The 14,285-nt window shown below is 41.5% G+C and overlaps 2 protein-coding genes across 2 annotated transcripts in view; both read right to left on the bottom strand.

The window, feature by feature from the left end:
* The window catches only part of lrpprc (leucine-rich pentatricopeptide repeat containing), a 56,318-nt gene extending 48,969 nt beyond the window's left edge, over positions 1-7,349 (bottom strand). Inside the window, exons 1-11 of the mRNA XM_030442301.1 lie at positions 7,122-7,349; positions 6,254-6,456; positions 6,026-6,148; positions 5,751-5,872; positions 5,355-5,413; positions 5,180-5,266; positions 4,942-5,068; positions 4,702-4,846; positions 4,372-4,529; positions 4,106-4,211; positions 3,868-3,975 (exon numbers count right to left, since the gene is read on the bottom strand). Of these exons, the coding sequence (XP_030298161.1) occupies positions 3,868-3,975; positions 4,106-4,211; positions 4,372-4,529; positions 4,702-4,846; positions 4,942-5,068; positions 5,180-5,266; positions 5,355-5,413; positions 5,751-5,872; positions 6,026-6,148; positions 6,254-6,456; positions 7,122-7,327 (1,444 nt within the window). The 5' untranslated portion in view covers positions 7,328-7,349. The remainder of the gene's footprint in view (positions 1-3,867; positions 3,976-4,105; positions 4,212-4,371; positions 4,530-4,701; positions 4,847-4,941; positions 5,069-5,179; positions 5,267-5,354; positions 5,414-5,750; positions 5,873-6,025; positions 6,149-6,253; positions 6,457-7,121) is intronic.
* A 303-nt stretch (positions 7,350-7,652) lies between these two features.
* Positions 7,653-10,066, bottom strand: znhit2 (zinc finger, HIT-type containing 2). The gene is made up of 2 exons (XM_030440922.1): positions 10,008-10,066; positions 7,653-9,747 (listed from the first exon to the last, which is right to left on the bottom strand). Exon 2 carries the CDS (start codon positions 9,700-9,702, stop codon positions 7,969-7,971), a length of 1,734 nt encoding a protein of 577 aa, XP_030296782.1. The 5' UTR covers positions 9,703-9,747; positions 10,008-10,066; the 3' UTR covers positions 7,653-7,968.
* Between the last annotated feature and the right edge of the window lie 4,219 nt (positions 10,067-14,285).

The following is a 14,285-nucleotide window of genomic DNA, read 5'->3' as shown; positions in this document are numbered from 1 at the left end:
AAGGCTAACACCATCGGAAACAAGCAAGCAAAAGAGAAGTTTCCCCCACTTTTTTTCCTTCCTTCCTTCCTCCTTTCCACTCTGTGATGACTAAACGGATGTCTGATGTGTTTGTGTGGCTGTGAGGCTGCGCGGTTAGAGGATTTAAGTAATAGTATGTGTCAAGTGTGTGTGTGGTTTGTGCATGTTTAAACTCATGTCTGGTCCTCTTCTGCTGAAGCATCTCAGCGTTCAAACCGAGGATCTGTCTGGACCGCACAGAGAAGTCAATCTGCGCCGTCGCCACACTGGTCTAACCAGTCTGTCCTCCCTGCCAGCTCAAATGCTGTCAATTAGCTGACAGGGGAAAAATACATCATTTATTAATCGCTCTAAAAAACCCCAAAGAGAGAGCCAGAGCTCAGCATAAATAAAGCACTTAAAAGCCAAGCCGCTGCTGAACGCATTTGACAGGGTACATTCATAATGAGTTGTGAATTCTGACAAGTCTGCAAATGCCGGCTATCTGTCACGGAGATGATTTTCCCCACCAGCTCGTCGCTGACAAAAACGGGAGTAAAGTAGCTATTTTTCATCAGCACAAACAGAAATTGGAAAAAGGAATATCGCTGTAATGTACATGGGCTGAGTCGTTAAACTGTTGTAAGTGGCAGATGGAGAAGAAAAACTTTAAGGCACAAGCTGAAGATGCACTAGACAAGGACTGCTGTTTGTCTAGCCCAAGGTTATTATTGTGAACAAAAACTTAACATTGACTAAGACTACAAACTAGTATCAAGAGGCATTGGGACATATATTCATGGAAAATGAGATATATATGTGAGTGTGAGTCAAATGCTTTCACAACTACCACTCATATTTTAGTAACAAAAAAAACTCAAACTTATTCTAAACTATTGAAAATGTAAATAAAACTAAAACAATTTAAACACTAAGCTAAAACAAGCTAACCCACTCCGGAAACTACCTTGAATTAAACTGAATGGAAAACAAAAATTTAAAATTTAAAATACAAAAATGTAATAATAATAAATGTCATCTGAATATTTTAAAGCCATTTATGTAAGATTGCAACGAACAGACCCCCATTATTTACTCTTGTTATATCAGCAACTTTCACAGAAATAAAATAAAAATAAAAACAAACAAAATGCTCTTAAACAGTTTATGTGTGTTTGAAACTTTCAGTGAAATGAAACACTGCTGTTCAGGCTGGTGATAAGTTATCCTTTAAAAACATGACTCAAAAACCACCTGTCTGCCCTATTTGTTACAGTCAAATAAATATGACATCGCCATGACATTGGTGATCAAGAGTGGTGGACAAAGATCAACTATCTGTAGGAAATTGTGAGAGAGGAAGATTGTTGAAGAATTGAGCTGAAGTTTGGTTCACTAAAGGATTTAAGGGCAGCCACTGGAGCACAATGACCTCCAACCGATCCGCCTCAGGCCAGTATGTGCGTCCTGGTTTGCGTGTTTGCATGTGCAAGAGAGATGCTTCAGAGACTGAGCCCCCCCAGTGTCCCCAAAGAGGAAGCTTAGGTGCCCCCTTCCATGGGGCAAAGGGCACCAGATCAACCATCCTCACACACTGTGCACTGCTGTCATCTTTCAGCCGCTTCTGCACTACTGATACAGTGTGAGCACTGTCCAAAATTACATTTATGACTCACCAAAAAAGGAGACTGGTAGATAAAAGAAAAATACATCAACAAGCATTTCTTTTACCTGCATATTAGATATGTCTTTGGCATTTGAAAAAAAATGCAGCAGTAAAACAAATTATTATTACAGAGGTACTTGGGGACCTTTTGAAGGATATCGTGGTGTTTGCTGATAACAGTTGATTGGATTTTTTTAAATGGATTTTTATTTATTTTTTTCAATGGTGACACGGTTATAATTGAAACATCTGATTATTTCAAAAAAGCTGCAGTAAAAGAACTTGATAAATATCAGAGATGGGCCACTTTGGGGCCTGTTGTACAAGAATATTGGTTGGCTGATAACAACTTTAACAATAAGTTGTTTTTTTGTTTGTTTTTTTACAGAAAAACTTTTTAATGTGCTTCTGTAAAAATTTATGGGATATTTTTTCTGATTTTGGCATCAAATTACTAAAAATGCTGTGGTGGAAAAATAAAGTACTGAGAAATGTAGGCCGTTTATTTAAAACAAGGGAAAATATTAAAATATTAAAATCTTTCCAGTTTTAAAAAACACCTTTGTGACCATTAGAATGTCAGCTGTGACATAAAAGCAGTCAATTTGAGCAGGAAATGCTGTAATGACCAGGTTTACTGTTGGAAATTTCATTATTTCTAAGATGCCAAAAAATGAATAGCAAATAAATTGGCCTCAGAGTAAAGTATATGCATCCTAACTTTAGTCTTGACATTACATACTTGGGAAAGTTAAAGCTTTAGAGTAGCTTTCAAAAAGAGAAAAAAACGTTTGATTTCTTAGTCCAAAAATGTCCCATAAACCAGCACCCAGGAGGCTACAAGAGGCCAGAAATTAGAGATCAGGCAGAGGAAGAAAACCTATGACATTCATGTCTGAGCGCACTCTCTGAAAGTCAAGAGTGTCTTCTTGGTCCAGAGCTCATCCGTCCTCTTCAAAGTGGCTAACATTGGGAGTCAGGACTTCTTCTAAACTTCACGATCTATTCCTAGAGCCCTCCACAGAGACCTCTGTGTGTGTGTGTGTGTGTGTGTCGTTATATATCTTCCTGCTCACTCTCTCTCACACAGGGATCAAAGCTCTTTGCCCCTGACTGCCCCAAGCCCAGTGAAATCTGTCCCAGTTGGACCACTCTGTGGAGCATTAATATTTGAGGGAACACTCCTTCAAAAGCTCTTTCTGGTATAGAGGACTATACCACGGCACAAAAATAACACAAACTGCTACTATCATTCTCACCAAAATAAAATAAAAACCCTCTCCATTTCAGTTTGGATGCACAAACAGATGATAGCCACGTTTTTTTGGACGTGTCGACTGGGACTCTGCAGCACCCATTAGGTTCTCACATCCACATGAGATTGTTCACATGAGGCTGGAGGGGCTCTAGGATGCAACTACAAGCGTCACACGTCATCTCACCATGTTCAACATCAACATCAACATCTACTGGTCACTGTAAAGCTAGTAGCTTAAAGTGACACGCATGGGATAGAAGTATACCTATGAAATCTTCCACTCAAACTCGGAATGGTAAAAAAATGTTCCATAGTTTGGTTTCTCTTAAAACACACCAGGCAAGCAGACTTAAGTCTGGAATTGAGGGGAAAGTAATACATGACGATGAAGGAATTTTATACGAAAACAGACAAGCTTTCGACATAATCATTGTCTTTAAAGGAGTGGATCAAAAAGACAAGCATATCGTAGACTGCAATTCTCAAACAACTGAACTGTCAAAGTTTGGTAAATTTTGCTTTCATACAAACTGACGAGGAGCTGGACATTCTGACCATTCATCCCTGATTTTAATTGATATATTTCAACAGTTTATTTAATGGATTGGGTTAAAAAAAATAATGTTTCTAACTTTAAATTCAGAGGACCATGCAGACCAGTTGCTTAAGGAATGGGCTGTTGATTGTAATAAGCTATAGATAAGGTTGAGAATACATATACAAAGAATTGCAAAAATGACTACATTTACATTACAGCTCTGATGGCCAATGAATTTAAGAGATTTATGTTTGTAGTTAGCAAACTGTCACAGAACTAGGAATTGTATTTAAGATCGTGCTACAAAAATCAGCAAAAATCTCAATATTTATCAAAAAGGTGTGTGTGTGTGTGTGTGTGTGTGTGTGTGTGTGCGTGCGTGCGTGCGTGCGTGCGTGTGCGTACCAGCTGAGTCCTTGTCTTTCACATAATGAGTGAGAAGCGGCCAAAAGTAGTGAATTCTTACAGGTAAGCCCTGCTCCTTCATCATCTTCATCAGCCCAAAAGACAGAACTGAAAAATTAAACACAACATACAATAATCTTAATGTCTCAATTAATTCACCAAATGCACAGAAATATTAGTGCGTGTGTGTGTATAGAATGAGTCTGTTAAATTTGAGTAATTAAAGTATGTGCTGTACCAGACTTATTGGCCTCCAGAGCACATGACAGGGTGAAGCTGAGAGGTGTAGCGTGCAGGTTTGACTCCTGGAGCTCTTTGCAATAGATACCCAACTTCTCCAGTGACTGTAGTGAAAACAAAACAAAAAAAATACATTGAAACATTTGAAATGAATACTTAAAATACACTGCAGCTATGTCTTTAAACTGATGCTAGCTAGTATCGACCCTCTGTGACATTAGATGAGGTGAGTGGCGCAAAGGGTGAAATCATTTGTCCATGTACCGTGTCCATGCTGACACAGTGTCTGAGGAAGAAGTTGCCCAGGTTGGGGGAGTCAGAGGTGAGGCTATCAGACTGTAGTACGGGGAAAGTCTTCAGGATGTGAAAAGCTGAGTCCTCCAGGCCCTGGGTGATGAGGCTCAGGCACAAGTTCATGGCATCTACAAGAGGAACAGCAAATACTGATTGTGCTCAGCCTCGTAACACTGTCAAGCTGATTACAAATACAGCTGCTTTAATTAAAAGCAGTTAATAGTTTAATAATGACACTACCGTAGCTGCTGAAAACAACAGTGGTGTGTAAAGTTATAAGGTGTGTTTGTGTCTGCGTACCTGGAACAAAACCCCTCTCTTGCCTCAAGTGCTCGGTCAACTCTGGTATGTGCTGCTGGTGTCCGGCCTTTGCCAGAGTGTAGATGACCTGCATCAAATCCCTGTCCATCAGGCTGCAGTCTGCATTAGCTGCTGTTTCCAGAGTCTGAAAATGTAATAAAGGGAAACACTCATTGAATAGAAAAAACATACACGTGCTGCATCAGCATCGTCTTGACGGCAAACTGAATAAAAACACACCGCTTTCATGCTGTCCAGGTCTCCCTTCTCAGCGTAGGCGTTCAGGAGTGCTGTGTAAGTGTCCGGACCCGGTTCAATTCCTGCTCCCTTCATCACAGCCAGGATGTTTTTAGCACTCTCAATGTCCCTGCAGAGAGAAAACAGCTGGTTTAGATAATCTAATAGGTTCAATACAAACACTTACACTATGTGCCGTTAAACACAGCGGGGCGTAACAAAAAAAAGCAATTACGCTTACCCTGAACAAGCATGGCCTGTCACCAGTGAGTTGAAAACAGCCTCGGTGATGGGTAAATCTTTGGTCTTCATGAAACCCAAAATGGTACTAAGGAAAGTAGAGAAGAAAGTCAAAAAACACAAGTAAATCTAAGGCATAATATAACATAAACTCTGCTGTTGGTTGGTTCACCCACCTGGCTCCCTCAATATCTCCGTTTAGGCAGTAGGCTGCAATGAGTCTCTGGTATGTAACCTGTACACAGAAAAGGAAGGAATGCAATCAGAGTATATCTTTAAAAGGGATGAGAGGATTCAATGTTTATTACATTAAGCCATGTACAGGGTTCATACAGCTTTTTAAGAGTAGAATTCAAGCACCTTTCATGCACTGTCAAGTTTTTGGATTAGGTACCTAAACCAAAAACTTCCTGACACTTCGGACACTTTATGATCCACCTAAATTGCTATAACTGAAACTGCATTAACCAAAGTCTACAGATTTCCTTTATATCATGTTCTAGTTCCAGTTTCCAGTTGTGGTTGATGGGTTTTAACCAAATGGAAATCTACCCAATTTCTGCAGAACTTACTCTGTTGGGCTGGACATTAGCTGCTTCCATCTTGGCCAGGAAGTCAGTGGGGGAGAACTTGAACTCATTCTGGATGTAAACCTTCAGCAAGGCGTTGTAGTGACTGACATCGTATTGAGCACCTGCGGAGGACAATGTACACATCAACATCAACACCTAATACATACCGAGTTTCACTGAAGCAAAAAGACACGGTGGTGGGTTTTCACAGTTGTGAAGCAGTAATTCAAGATGAAAGCTGCCGAGTGCTGCTGACGAGTGCTGCTGCCTCTTACCCAACTCCTTCAACTTATCCCAGACCCGGTGTGCGATCTCTGTGCGCTCTGCCAGGGGCACCTCAGGCAGCAGGGACCCACAGCTACGCAGCAGTAACAAGGCCTGATTACCGCTGGGATAACCTGTAAAGAGGAGAAGGCGATGATGGATGTGGACTATTAAAGAATTATGACATAAACAAAGAGTCAGCCAGTTTCTTTTTAACAATCATTGCTCTGCCTGCCTACCTTTCCTGCAGATATCATGGAAGATGCGGTAAAGTAGGGTCTTGGTGATGCGACCGGTCCTCCTCACGGAGCTGTCCAGCTTGGCCAGAGCCCAGTCGAACTCCTGCGCCTGCTTGGACCGGACCGCCACACTGACATCATCCTTCTGCTCTGTCGCCACAGCATAGTTACGCACACACCCAGCTGCATTAGGCCACACTCGACTGTAGAGAATTGTTTAGTGACAAGAGAGAGGGACAGAGATGGATGTAAGGAGTTGAAGGGAAGCATAAGAAAGCAGTAACACATATACAACTCTGGATGCTCTGCCTGCTTAAAGGCTGGCTGTAGTTTTGTCAGGACCTATGACCTTGAGCGAAAAAGCACCAGAAAATGACTAATAACATCATCACTTACATCAGCTGAGGTCAGAAAAACATATTAAATGCTAAATGTGTCATTTAAGTTGTCTGAACATTGTTAGCTACATCATGTAATAGTCTCCACTGAGACAACTGAGCATGCAGATAAGATATTTAAAGTACAGGACCAAACACAGGGTGACAACTATGGTTTCTAACTGTAATATTATCATTATAAAAAAGTAAGTTATTGAAAGTGGCTTATGTGACTGTTAGCATCATGGTTACACAACGTCTGTTCATCACCTTGTGTAAGCCGGCAGCCATGTTTACTAAACCACACAGCTAACTATTCATTTGCGTTGTATGCCAACTATTCTAACACAATCCCGGATATGTGAACACAGCACTTTATACTGTCAGTGTGTGAACCTGTGTGTGTCTCTGTCATTGACCCTCAATGACATCTCTGCCTCACGCACACACGCGCGGATATGAGCTACACCGGCTAGCAGGCTGCGTGATACCTGGACGCGTTTCCCGCAGCAGGGCTGATGTTTCGGGGACAAACTCCGGTACCGGTGCCGCCGAGAGCTCCGCTGTACAGCCGACTGAGCGGCGGTCCGTTTCTTTTGGTTCCTGTGATCTGAAGCAAGCCCGAAGGCGAAAACTTGAGCAGACGCGCTGATCTCAAGAGCGCAGCCATGTTTTCTGTCGCACAGTAGAAGGGCATCCGCACCACGTGACCCGTCAGAGGAAGCACCGTGGTTTGATTACCGCGAGAGTTCCGACTGAACGAGTTTTTAGTGTTCAGTGTCTGTGCTTGTAAGTAGTTCCTGCAGGTCTACTGTATTCTGGTACTTTAAATCAATCTCAACTTGCTGTGCGTGTGTTTAGGAAAGATACACGGTGTACTGATATGAGACACCTACATTTAATGCTTTTCAAGACATTTTAAGATCATTTATTAACCCCATAAAGTAGAGTAGCAGAGTAAAGGACATTGAGGCAAAAGTGATGAAATGTGAGTTTTTCATTATGATATATTTTCCATTGAACATGAACGACAAAAGTGTTTAATCAATAGCTCATTTACACTTTTCGTTTGTTATAATTTCATTGTAGCGCAAAAAAACAAAAAATCCTATATGTATGCAAGAAACTTAAATAAAAGGTCTGTGTGCTTTTTTTGTGGTGGCAACTGTTTGTATGACATGAGCGATAATATGAAACTTCATTTACATCAATAAGCATTCTGAACAAAGTCTGACCTTTAAGTGGTTGAATTTCACAGAAAAGGAAGATGACTCATGTTTAATTCAATTTTTATTACATCATGAACTTGTACAAACATCAATATTCCCAAGAAAGAAATCATAAGTGCAGCTCTTCAATTAACTTGCTTTTCCCTTTGCTCTTCCCTTTCTTCAGGTTCTCCTCCACTGCAATCTTTGCTTTCTCCATGCCACTCCTTACACTCTCTCTTTTACTATACTCGCTCCACAACTCAATAGCAAGTGTACGAATCTGGTGTGTACTGTCCAGTACCCAGGCTTGAAAGAATTCACACTTCTTGCCTGCCAGGAAGTACCTCTGTCTCCTTGCCCCTTCCTCTCCTTTAGAAAGGGCTGTTCTGGCCTTGGAGAGGACTGAGCGAAGCTGGCTCAAGGCTGCCAGGCAGTATCCTGTAGCATCATTTCTGTCTCTGCCTGTCAAGATGTGAGCCACAGCCTCCAATGCCCTGGCTGGAGCGAGGGGATCCTCCTTGTCGAGGTAGCCTTGATCCAAAATGAGAGTTTCTCCGCAGTCTAAGGCCTCTTGGACAGAGCTGAACACCATGTTTGAGTTCAGTGCCTCAGACAGAGCAAGAATCATGTCACAGAACTCAAACATCAGTGAGTCAGTGTCGTTGTTTAACAGGCACAGGGTGAAGGTGTAGCCATAAAGTGCGTTGACCAAACCATAGCAAACAAGAGGGGACGGATTTGCACACAAGGAACTCAACTTTGGAATTTTTGCTGAAACTGGAGGGACACCGTGAACTGTTGAAATTTCCTTGCCCTTGCTTGTTTCCTTTCTGTTTCCTCCTTTAATCTTTTTCAACTTTGTCACTGATTTACCCGCTTCTTGTGAAGTCTTGGTTTTATTATCAATATCCAGTTCATCCGTAGTTGTTGAATTTTCTGTCTCTAGTTTGCCGACTTCCTCCTCGAGCACCTCCACCAGTCCCCTCACTCCCTCCTCATGCTCCTCCCACCAGGGCTTCCACAGGGGAACCAACCTGCCAAGAGCTCCACCCTTCATCATACCCATAAACACATCTTTCTCCTTACTATTGAGAAGTTCCCACAGCTCCTCTTCTGAAAGGTTGTCAATATCCAGCCCTGAGAGCCGATCAGCCAAGTCCAGCTGTCCTTCTGCACTTCCAGCATCTTCATCCATTTCTCCAGGCAGTGTCTCCCCACCTCCAATCTCTTCCAGTTTCCCCAAAATAGCCTCAATCTCTGGTTCACTCCCTTCTCCTGACTGTTGAAGTTCTGCTAACCTGGACAGGAGCTCCACAACCTGTGCTTTCTCTGTAGCCTCTCCCTCCCCTTCATCTGCGTCATCTGAAATGATACCAGCTTCTTTTAACAAACTCTCCATCCCTCCATCGGTCCTTTCTGCCTTTTGTCTGAGTCCAACAAGAATCTCTTGCATTTTCTGCCTCCCCTCACTTTCTGTTTTCCCCATGTCCTTCAGCTCCTGTAGAACAGACTCCTTGTAAAACTCCTCAGAGCACACGGAGTGATCTGGGCTCCGGTAGCAAGCCAAGCCACAGTAATGCAGGTTACACCGAGGGCAGGTGTAGCAAGAGGGCTTACATTTACACATCATGCAGACTGCGCTCGGTCTGGCGTTACTGCTATCCTCTGAAGCCTCTTCCTCTTGTGTCCTGGCCGGCGTGAGAAACTCCACCTGTCCAGAAGCAGCTGCTCTGGACGGGAGCATGATCCCATCTCTGGTCACTGTGTCGGGCTCCGCGTCAGTCCACTCCTCCTTTGGACCGATGTCTGTCAGAAGACTCCTCACAGAGGGAGGCAGCCTCCGTCTAATTAGTGGATTCATTAGCAGTTGAACGGAAGAAACTGTCTGAAGTCCAACAGACGAAATCTGTCGTTCACAAATGAAAATTATGTTAGTATAATGTATGTAAACCTCAGTTTCGTTTCTGTCACAAAGCGGATTTTGCATTGTGAGATGCTAACGTTAGCTACAAACACAAACAGTGTGCGCTTTACGCCACGTTTCATCCGTGAACCGCGTTCAAAATATTCTAAATATCGCCCAGAAAGGCTTTGCTAGCAACGTTCAGTGTCAATATTGAAAGCTTTCTTTAGTCTCCATGTCTTAAAGTACAAAACCTTACTTACTTCCCAGCAATCGCACCAACACCAACGTTTCACGTTTGTTGTCAAGCCGCAATGTCGCTTTTTGATGACGTATGTGCGACTTAAAGCCGCTCTTCTTTTCTTTTTTCAGTACTGTTACTACTTCTGTTATTACTACCGCTACAATTACCACAGTGCTCCCACTTCTATGAGATATTATACAGTAAACATGATAATTGTACATAGATAAGTACATTATTATAGGTCAATTATTATATGATAGATAAGATAGATCGAGATTATAGATAGGTGTTATAAACATATTATTTAAGCTGCATATTTTGTAAAGAAACACAAAAAGAAAGCATTTTGTTGGCAGAGTAATCTTAGCTCAAGGTCCAGTATGTAATTGATTTTGAACTTTCAATCACATCACATGATCTTCATCAGTCATGGAAACATAAAAAATGTAGATGAATATGAAAATGTCACACTTCTTGTTTATGTTGTTTTAATAAAGAGCACAACTCAGGTAAAGTGAGATTCTTTTGTCAGCTTCTGTTTCCCATTTTTCTTGTGTTTGTCCATGAAATTAAGAGCCTAAGAAGTAAATCGTCTACTAAGGTGTCATATTACCCTTAAAAATTATCATTATTTAAAGGTTCTATTTGTAAGAAATTTGACTCTTTTCATACAGCTGAGTAGCTTATTTAGTCTTGATTAAGATGGCAGAACTGAGCTTATCCATACACTGTCATTGCAACTACATGATTAAATAAATGATAATGTTGAAAATAGGGACGTTATTAAAGCCTTTTTTGTTGTTGTAAAGCAGCCAGATTCGAATGACTAATCATAAGCATGTTTGCATCTCAGAGCCGGACAAACTGTCCCTCCATCTAACTTTCTGTCAATCTGTGTGCTCTTCATGCACATCTGCCTATTTATGTGTCTCCCTGACTGTGCTGTGTGTCTACATCTCCCGTGGGGCTGTTTGCTATGAGGTGATTGTCTCCTGCAGGGGGTCAAGCACGGTAAAGGTCATGCAGGTGGGGAGTTGTCAGATGGCTGTCCACCCCTCACTGGGCCAAGGGGTTCCCGTGCCGCCTGTCAGAGCCCGTGGGGAAAGGGGGAGGAGGAGGGGGGTCTGAGGTCGACGTGTGCCATGCTGTCTTGGCCCCGCCCCTGGCTGTCGTGCCAGCAGTCCTGGGTAGGCTGCTGCCTCCTCGTGTCTCCTTTACTCTTCCCAGGCATGTCCTCTGACATGTTAGTAACCCCAACACTACATCCACACGCTTACTTACTGACTGTAGATGATACTGTAGGTAGTAGTGCAGAATTTCATCGAGGTTAGGAAGGCTCATAAGAACTTTTTGTCCAGGCGCCGGTTATGTATTATTGCTTTAAGATGACACTGTAAACACAGACACAAAAGATGGGTAAGACATGTCAAAATCAGCAGGAATTTGTCAAGCAGGAGTTACATGGTGTAAGTCAACTACAAGGACACCAGAACTAGAATCTTCAGCCTATGAAAACCTGAATTTGGAGCCTTTTGCATGGATGTAATCTCTACAACCTTGATTATATGATATCCCTTTAAGAAATTGCACATTTAGCTTATAACACATCATTCACTACCATTCACACATGTATCACATGTCCAGGAGTGTTAGGGTCAGTTAAGATGCAGACAAACTGGAAGATTTGATATATTGATATTAGTTTGATACAGGAGAACCTCTTAATGAATTTATACATCTTCTTGAATACAGTTGAGGACACACAAATTTGCTGTAGAAACACACACACTCTCTCTCTTTCTCTCTTTTCTTTCACTCTTTCTCTCCCACACACACACACAAAAAACACAGACGCACACATCCCGCTGTCTGCCACCAGCTGATAGGTGACAGGGAACAGGCTCTGCCTTTTGGGCATGTCCAACCCTGGCATGTCTGGAACGGTCTACTGTACAGCAGCAGGATATATCTGTGTGTGTGTGTGTGTGTGTGTGTGCGTGCGTGCATGTGTGTGTGTGCAGTAAAAGAGGGTGGACCTATGTTGATGTAGACTGTTCTGTCACCTGTCAGCTCAAAAGGAACTGGCAGTATAGGGCACCCAAAAGGGAGACTATGTGTGTGTTTTTGTGTGTGAGTGTGTGTCTGGACGAGGGTGGGGGAGCAGAACATCCCGTCTGTGTCTAATGTCCAGGTTATATGTGGGCAGCCAGGAGCAAGTGTTTCAGTTTGACTCACTGACTTGTCCGCAAACTATCAGACTTGAACCTTTCCTTCCCCTTCTTGTAATTAAAGTTCAACACATAGACCTACTACGACGAGGACATTGTGTCATCATTATGTTCACTTTGAGAAGATGTCATTATATTAATTGTTACAGTAATGCCCTGCCCTGGACTTACAACAACAGTGATAGAGAATATATACGAGGAACAATCATAAAAAGATATGAGTAGTAGAGCAAAATCTTGAAAAATGAAGGCATAAAATGGATAGGTAAAATAATGAAACAGATGATACTGATGATGAATATATATCATGTGAGGCATTTGTATGGTGGCCCCGAGGGTCAAACACCAGAATGTTTCAGAAAACACAACTCTATTTTGGAAAACACTTTGACATTTCAGATAATGGAAAAGATGGGAATCGTTGTGTTTGTGAAATGTCGCTGTGTATTTTTTTAAAAGCTTGTGTTTTTGATTTGGGTGAAATGTAATCATGTTTTGTGAATGTTATCTATAATGACATGGACATGGATTTTTTTTTTTAACAAATGGTAGCTCCCAGTGTTATCTTGAATAAATGTGGAAATGAAATGTAATCAACATTGCATAAAAATGGAGCCAAGATCCTGAGACGAGAGCGTGCCATTGAATGTGTCAGTGAATATGTGTCAGTGTGTGGTGGTGGAAGCAGCAAACTCCCAACTGAAACCTGACATATCAACAACATCCTCTTCCTCTCTCACGCTCTCATCCCCCTTTTTTCCTTATACTTTCTTTTCATGAATGAACCCAAGAATGTAAGATCAGCTCCCTGGCATGAAAGCATCAATGTACTTCTTCAATAATGAATCTCCGGGATCTATTATTTACCTTTATATATTCACCTCTTCACAAGAAAAGGCATCACAGACCTCCTCCTTTCCGTCCTCCCTCATTCTCCCTGTCTTCCTTCCTGTAATTGACAACCTTTGCCAGGTCACTCGATCCATATAAACAAATCTCTGTTTCCTGTGCAGCTCCGTGATCGGCCTCGAGACAGTCGCCTCTCCCTCTGAGTGTGTGCCGGGTGCAGTGCGGCATGTGATGTGCTAAAACACAGGTAGATGGAGCGGTAGCCTTTCAGTGACCTAAAGCGTCTGTTGACAGCAGTGACAGTGGGAGCACGCTGAAACCTCGCAGCACTCTAGAAGTCGACTTTTTCTCTGTCTCCGTCTCTCTTGACCCCAGCAGGAAATAGAGGGTCCAGTGTATCACAGTAGTCCACACCGGTTATTTTGTGTACTGTTGTTGTTTCTACACCCATGATTTCACGTACTGTTATTTTTTCCTGAGCCAGACTGTAGATGTCTTCTGCTACCTGCTTTATTTTGTGCTTCAGCACTCAGTAAGGTACTGGTTTTCTCACTCACTCCATACCTCTCTCTCTGATGTGTTTTTGTTAAACAAATAGAATATTGCTGGGACTATCTATAAGATCTACTTTAGTAATTGGATTGGAGCCAAAACTAAACTTTTTTTAATTAGAATCAGTCTTGCTCTGTTAATTTGTCTTTTTAATCTGTTTGTTTTGATATGGTCTTCTTTATCTTCATAGTTAAAGACACTTTTTAGGGGAATATTGACATGCTGTTTAGGTTTTTCTAGGATGGAATCTCTTTTTTGATTTCTTAGAAATCAGATCAATCATTTTATGATTTCAATAATATTTTTTATTGATCTACGTGTGATATGTTTTATGTTATATACTTGTTATTGCTACATATCTTACAGGATGTTTTTCACTTTCTTGGCCAAACAAAACTATAAAATGAAAAATAAATGTATAATTTGAAACACATTTGTTTTTTATTATATTATTATCATGTAGGCCTTATTGTTTTCATTGTATTCCATCTGTTTTTATTTATTAGCTATTATCAAGTATTAATGTCTTGCTTCTATATTCTGTTTTCAGTTACATGTCTTTTCTTATTCAATGAAGCTGTTAAAAACTAACCTGTGACCATTTTCACCTGTGGTCTTTAATTTTTTGGCATCTGGTGTAGGTAAAAAGGCTGGTAGCTGAGTTTTTC

The sequence above is a fragment of the Sparus aurata genome, chromosome 15, assembly GCF_900880675.1.
Source record: "Sparus aurata chromosome 15, fSpaAur1.1, whole genome shotgun sequence".
NCBI classification, from domain to species: domain Eukaryota; kingdom Metazoa; phylum Chordata; class Actinopteri; order Spariformes; family Sparidae; genus Sparus; species Sparus aurata.
The sequence above is the reverse complement of the archived record's forward strand: the minus strand, read 5'-3'. Positions and strand labels throughout refer to the sequence as shown.

Bases quoted from the DNA above. Each gene is read 5' to 3' on its own strand.
- znhit2 (XM_030440922.1), bottom strand. From the start codon at position 9,702: ATGAATCCACTAATTAGACGGAGGCTGCCTCCCTCTGTGAGGAGTCTT.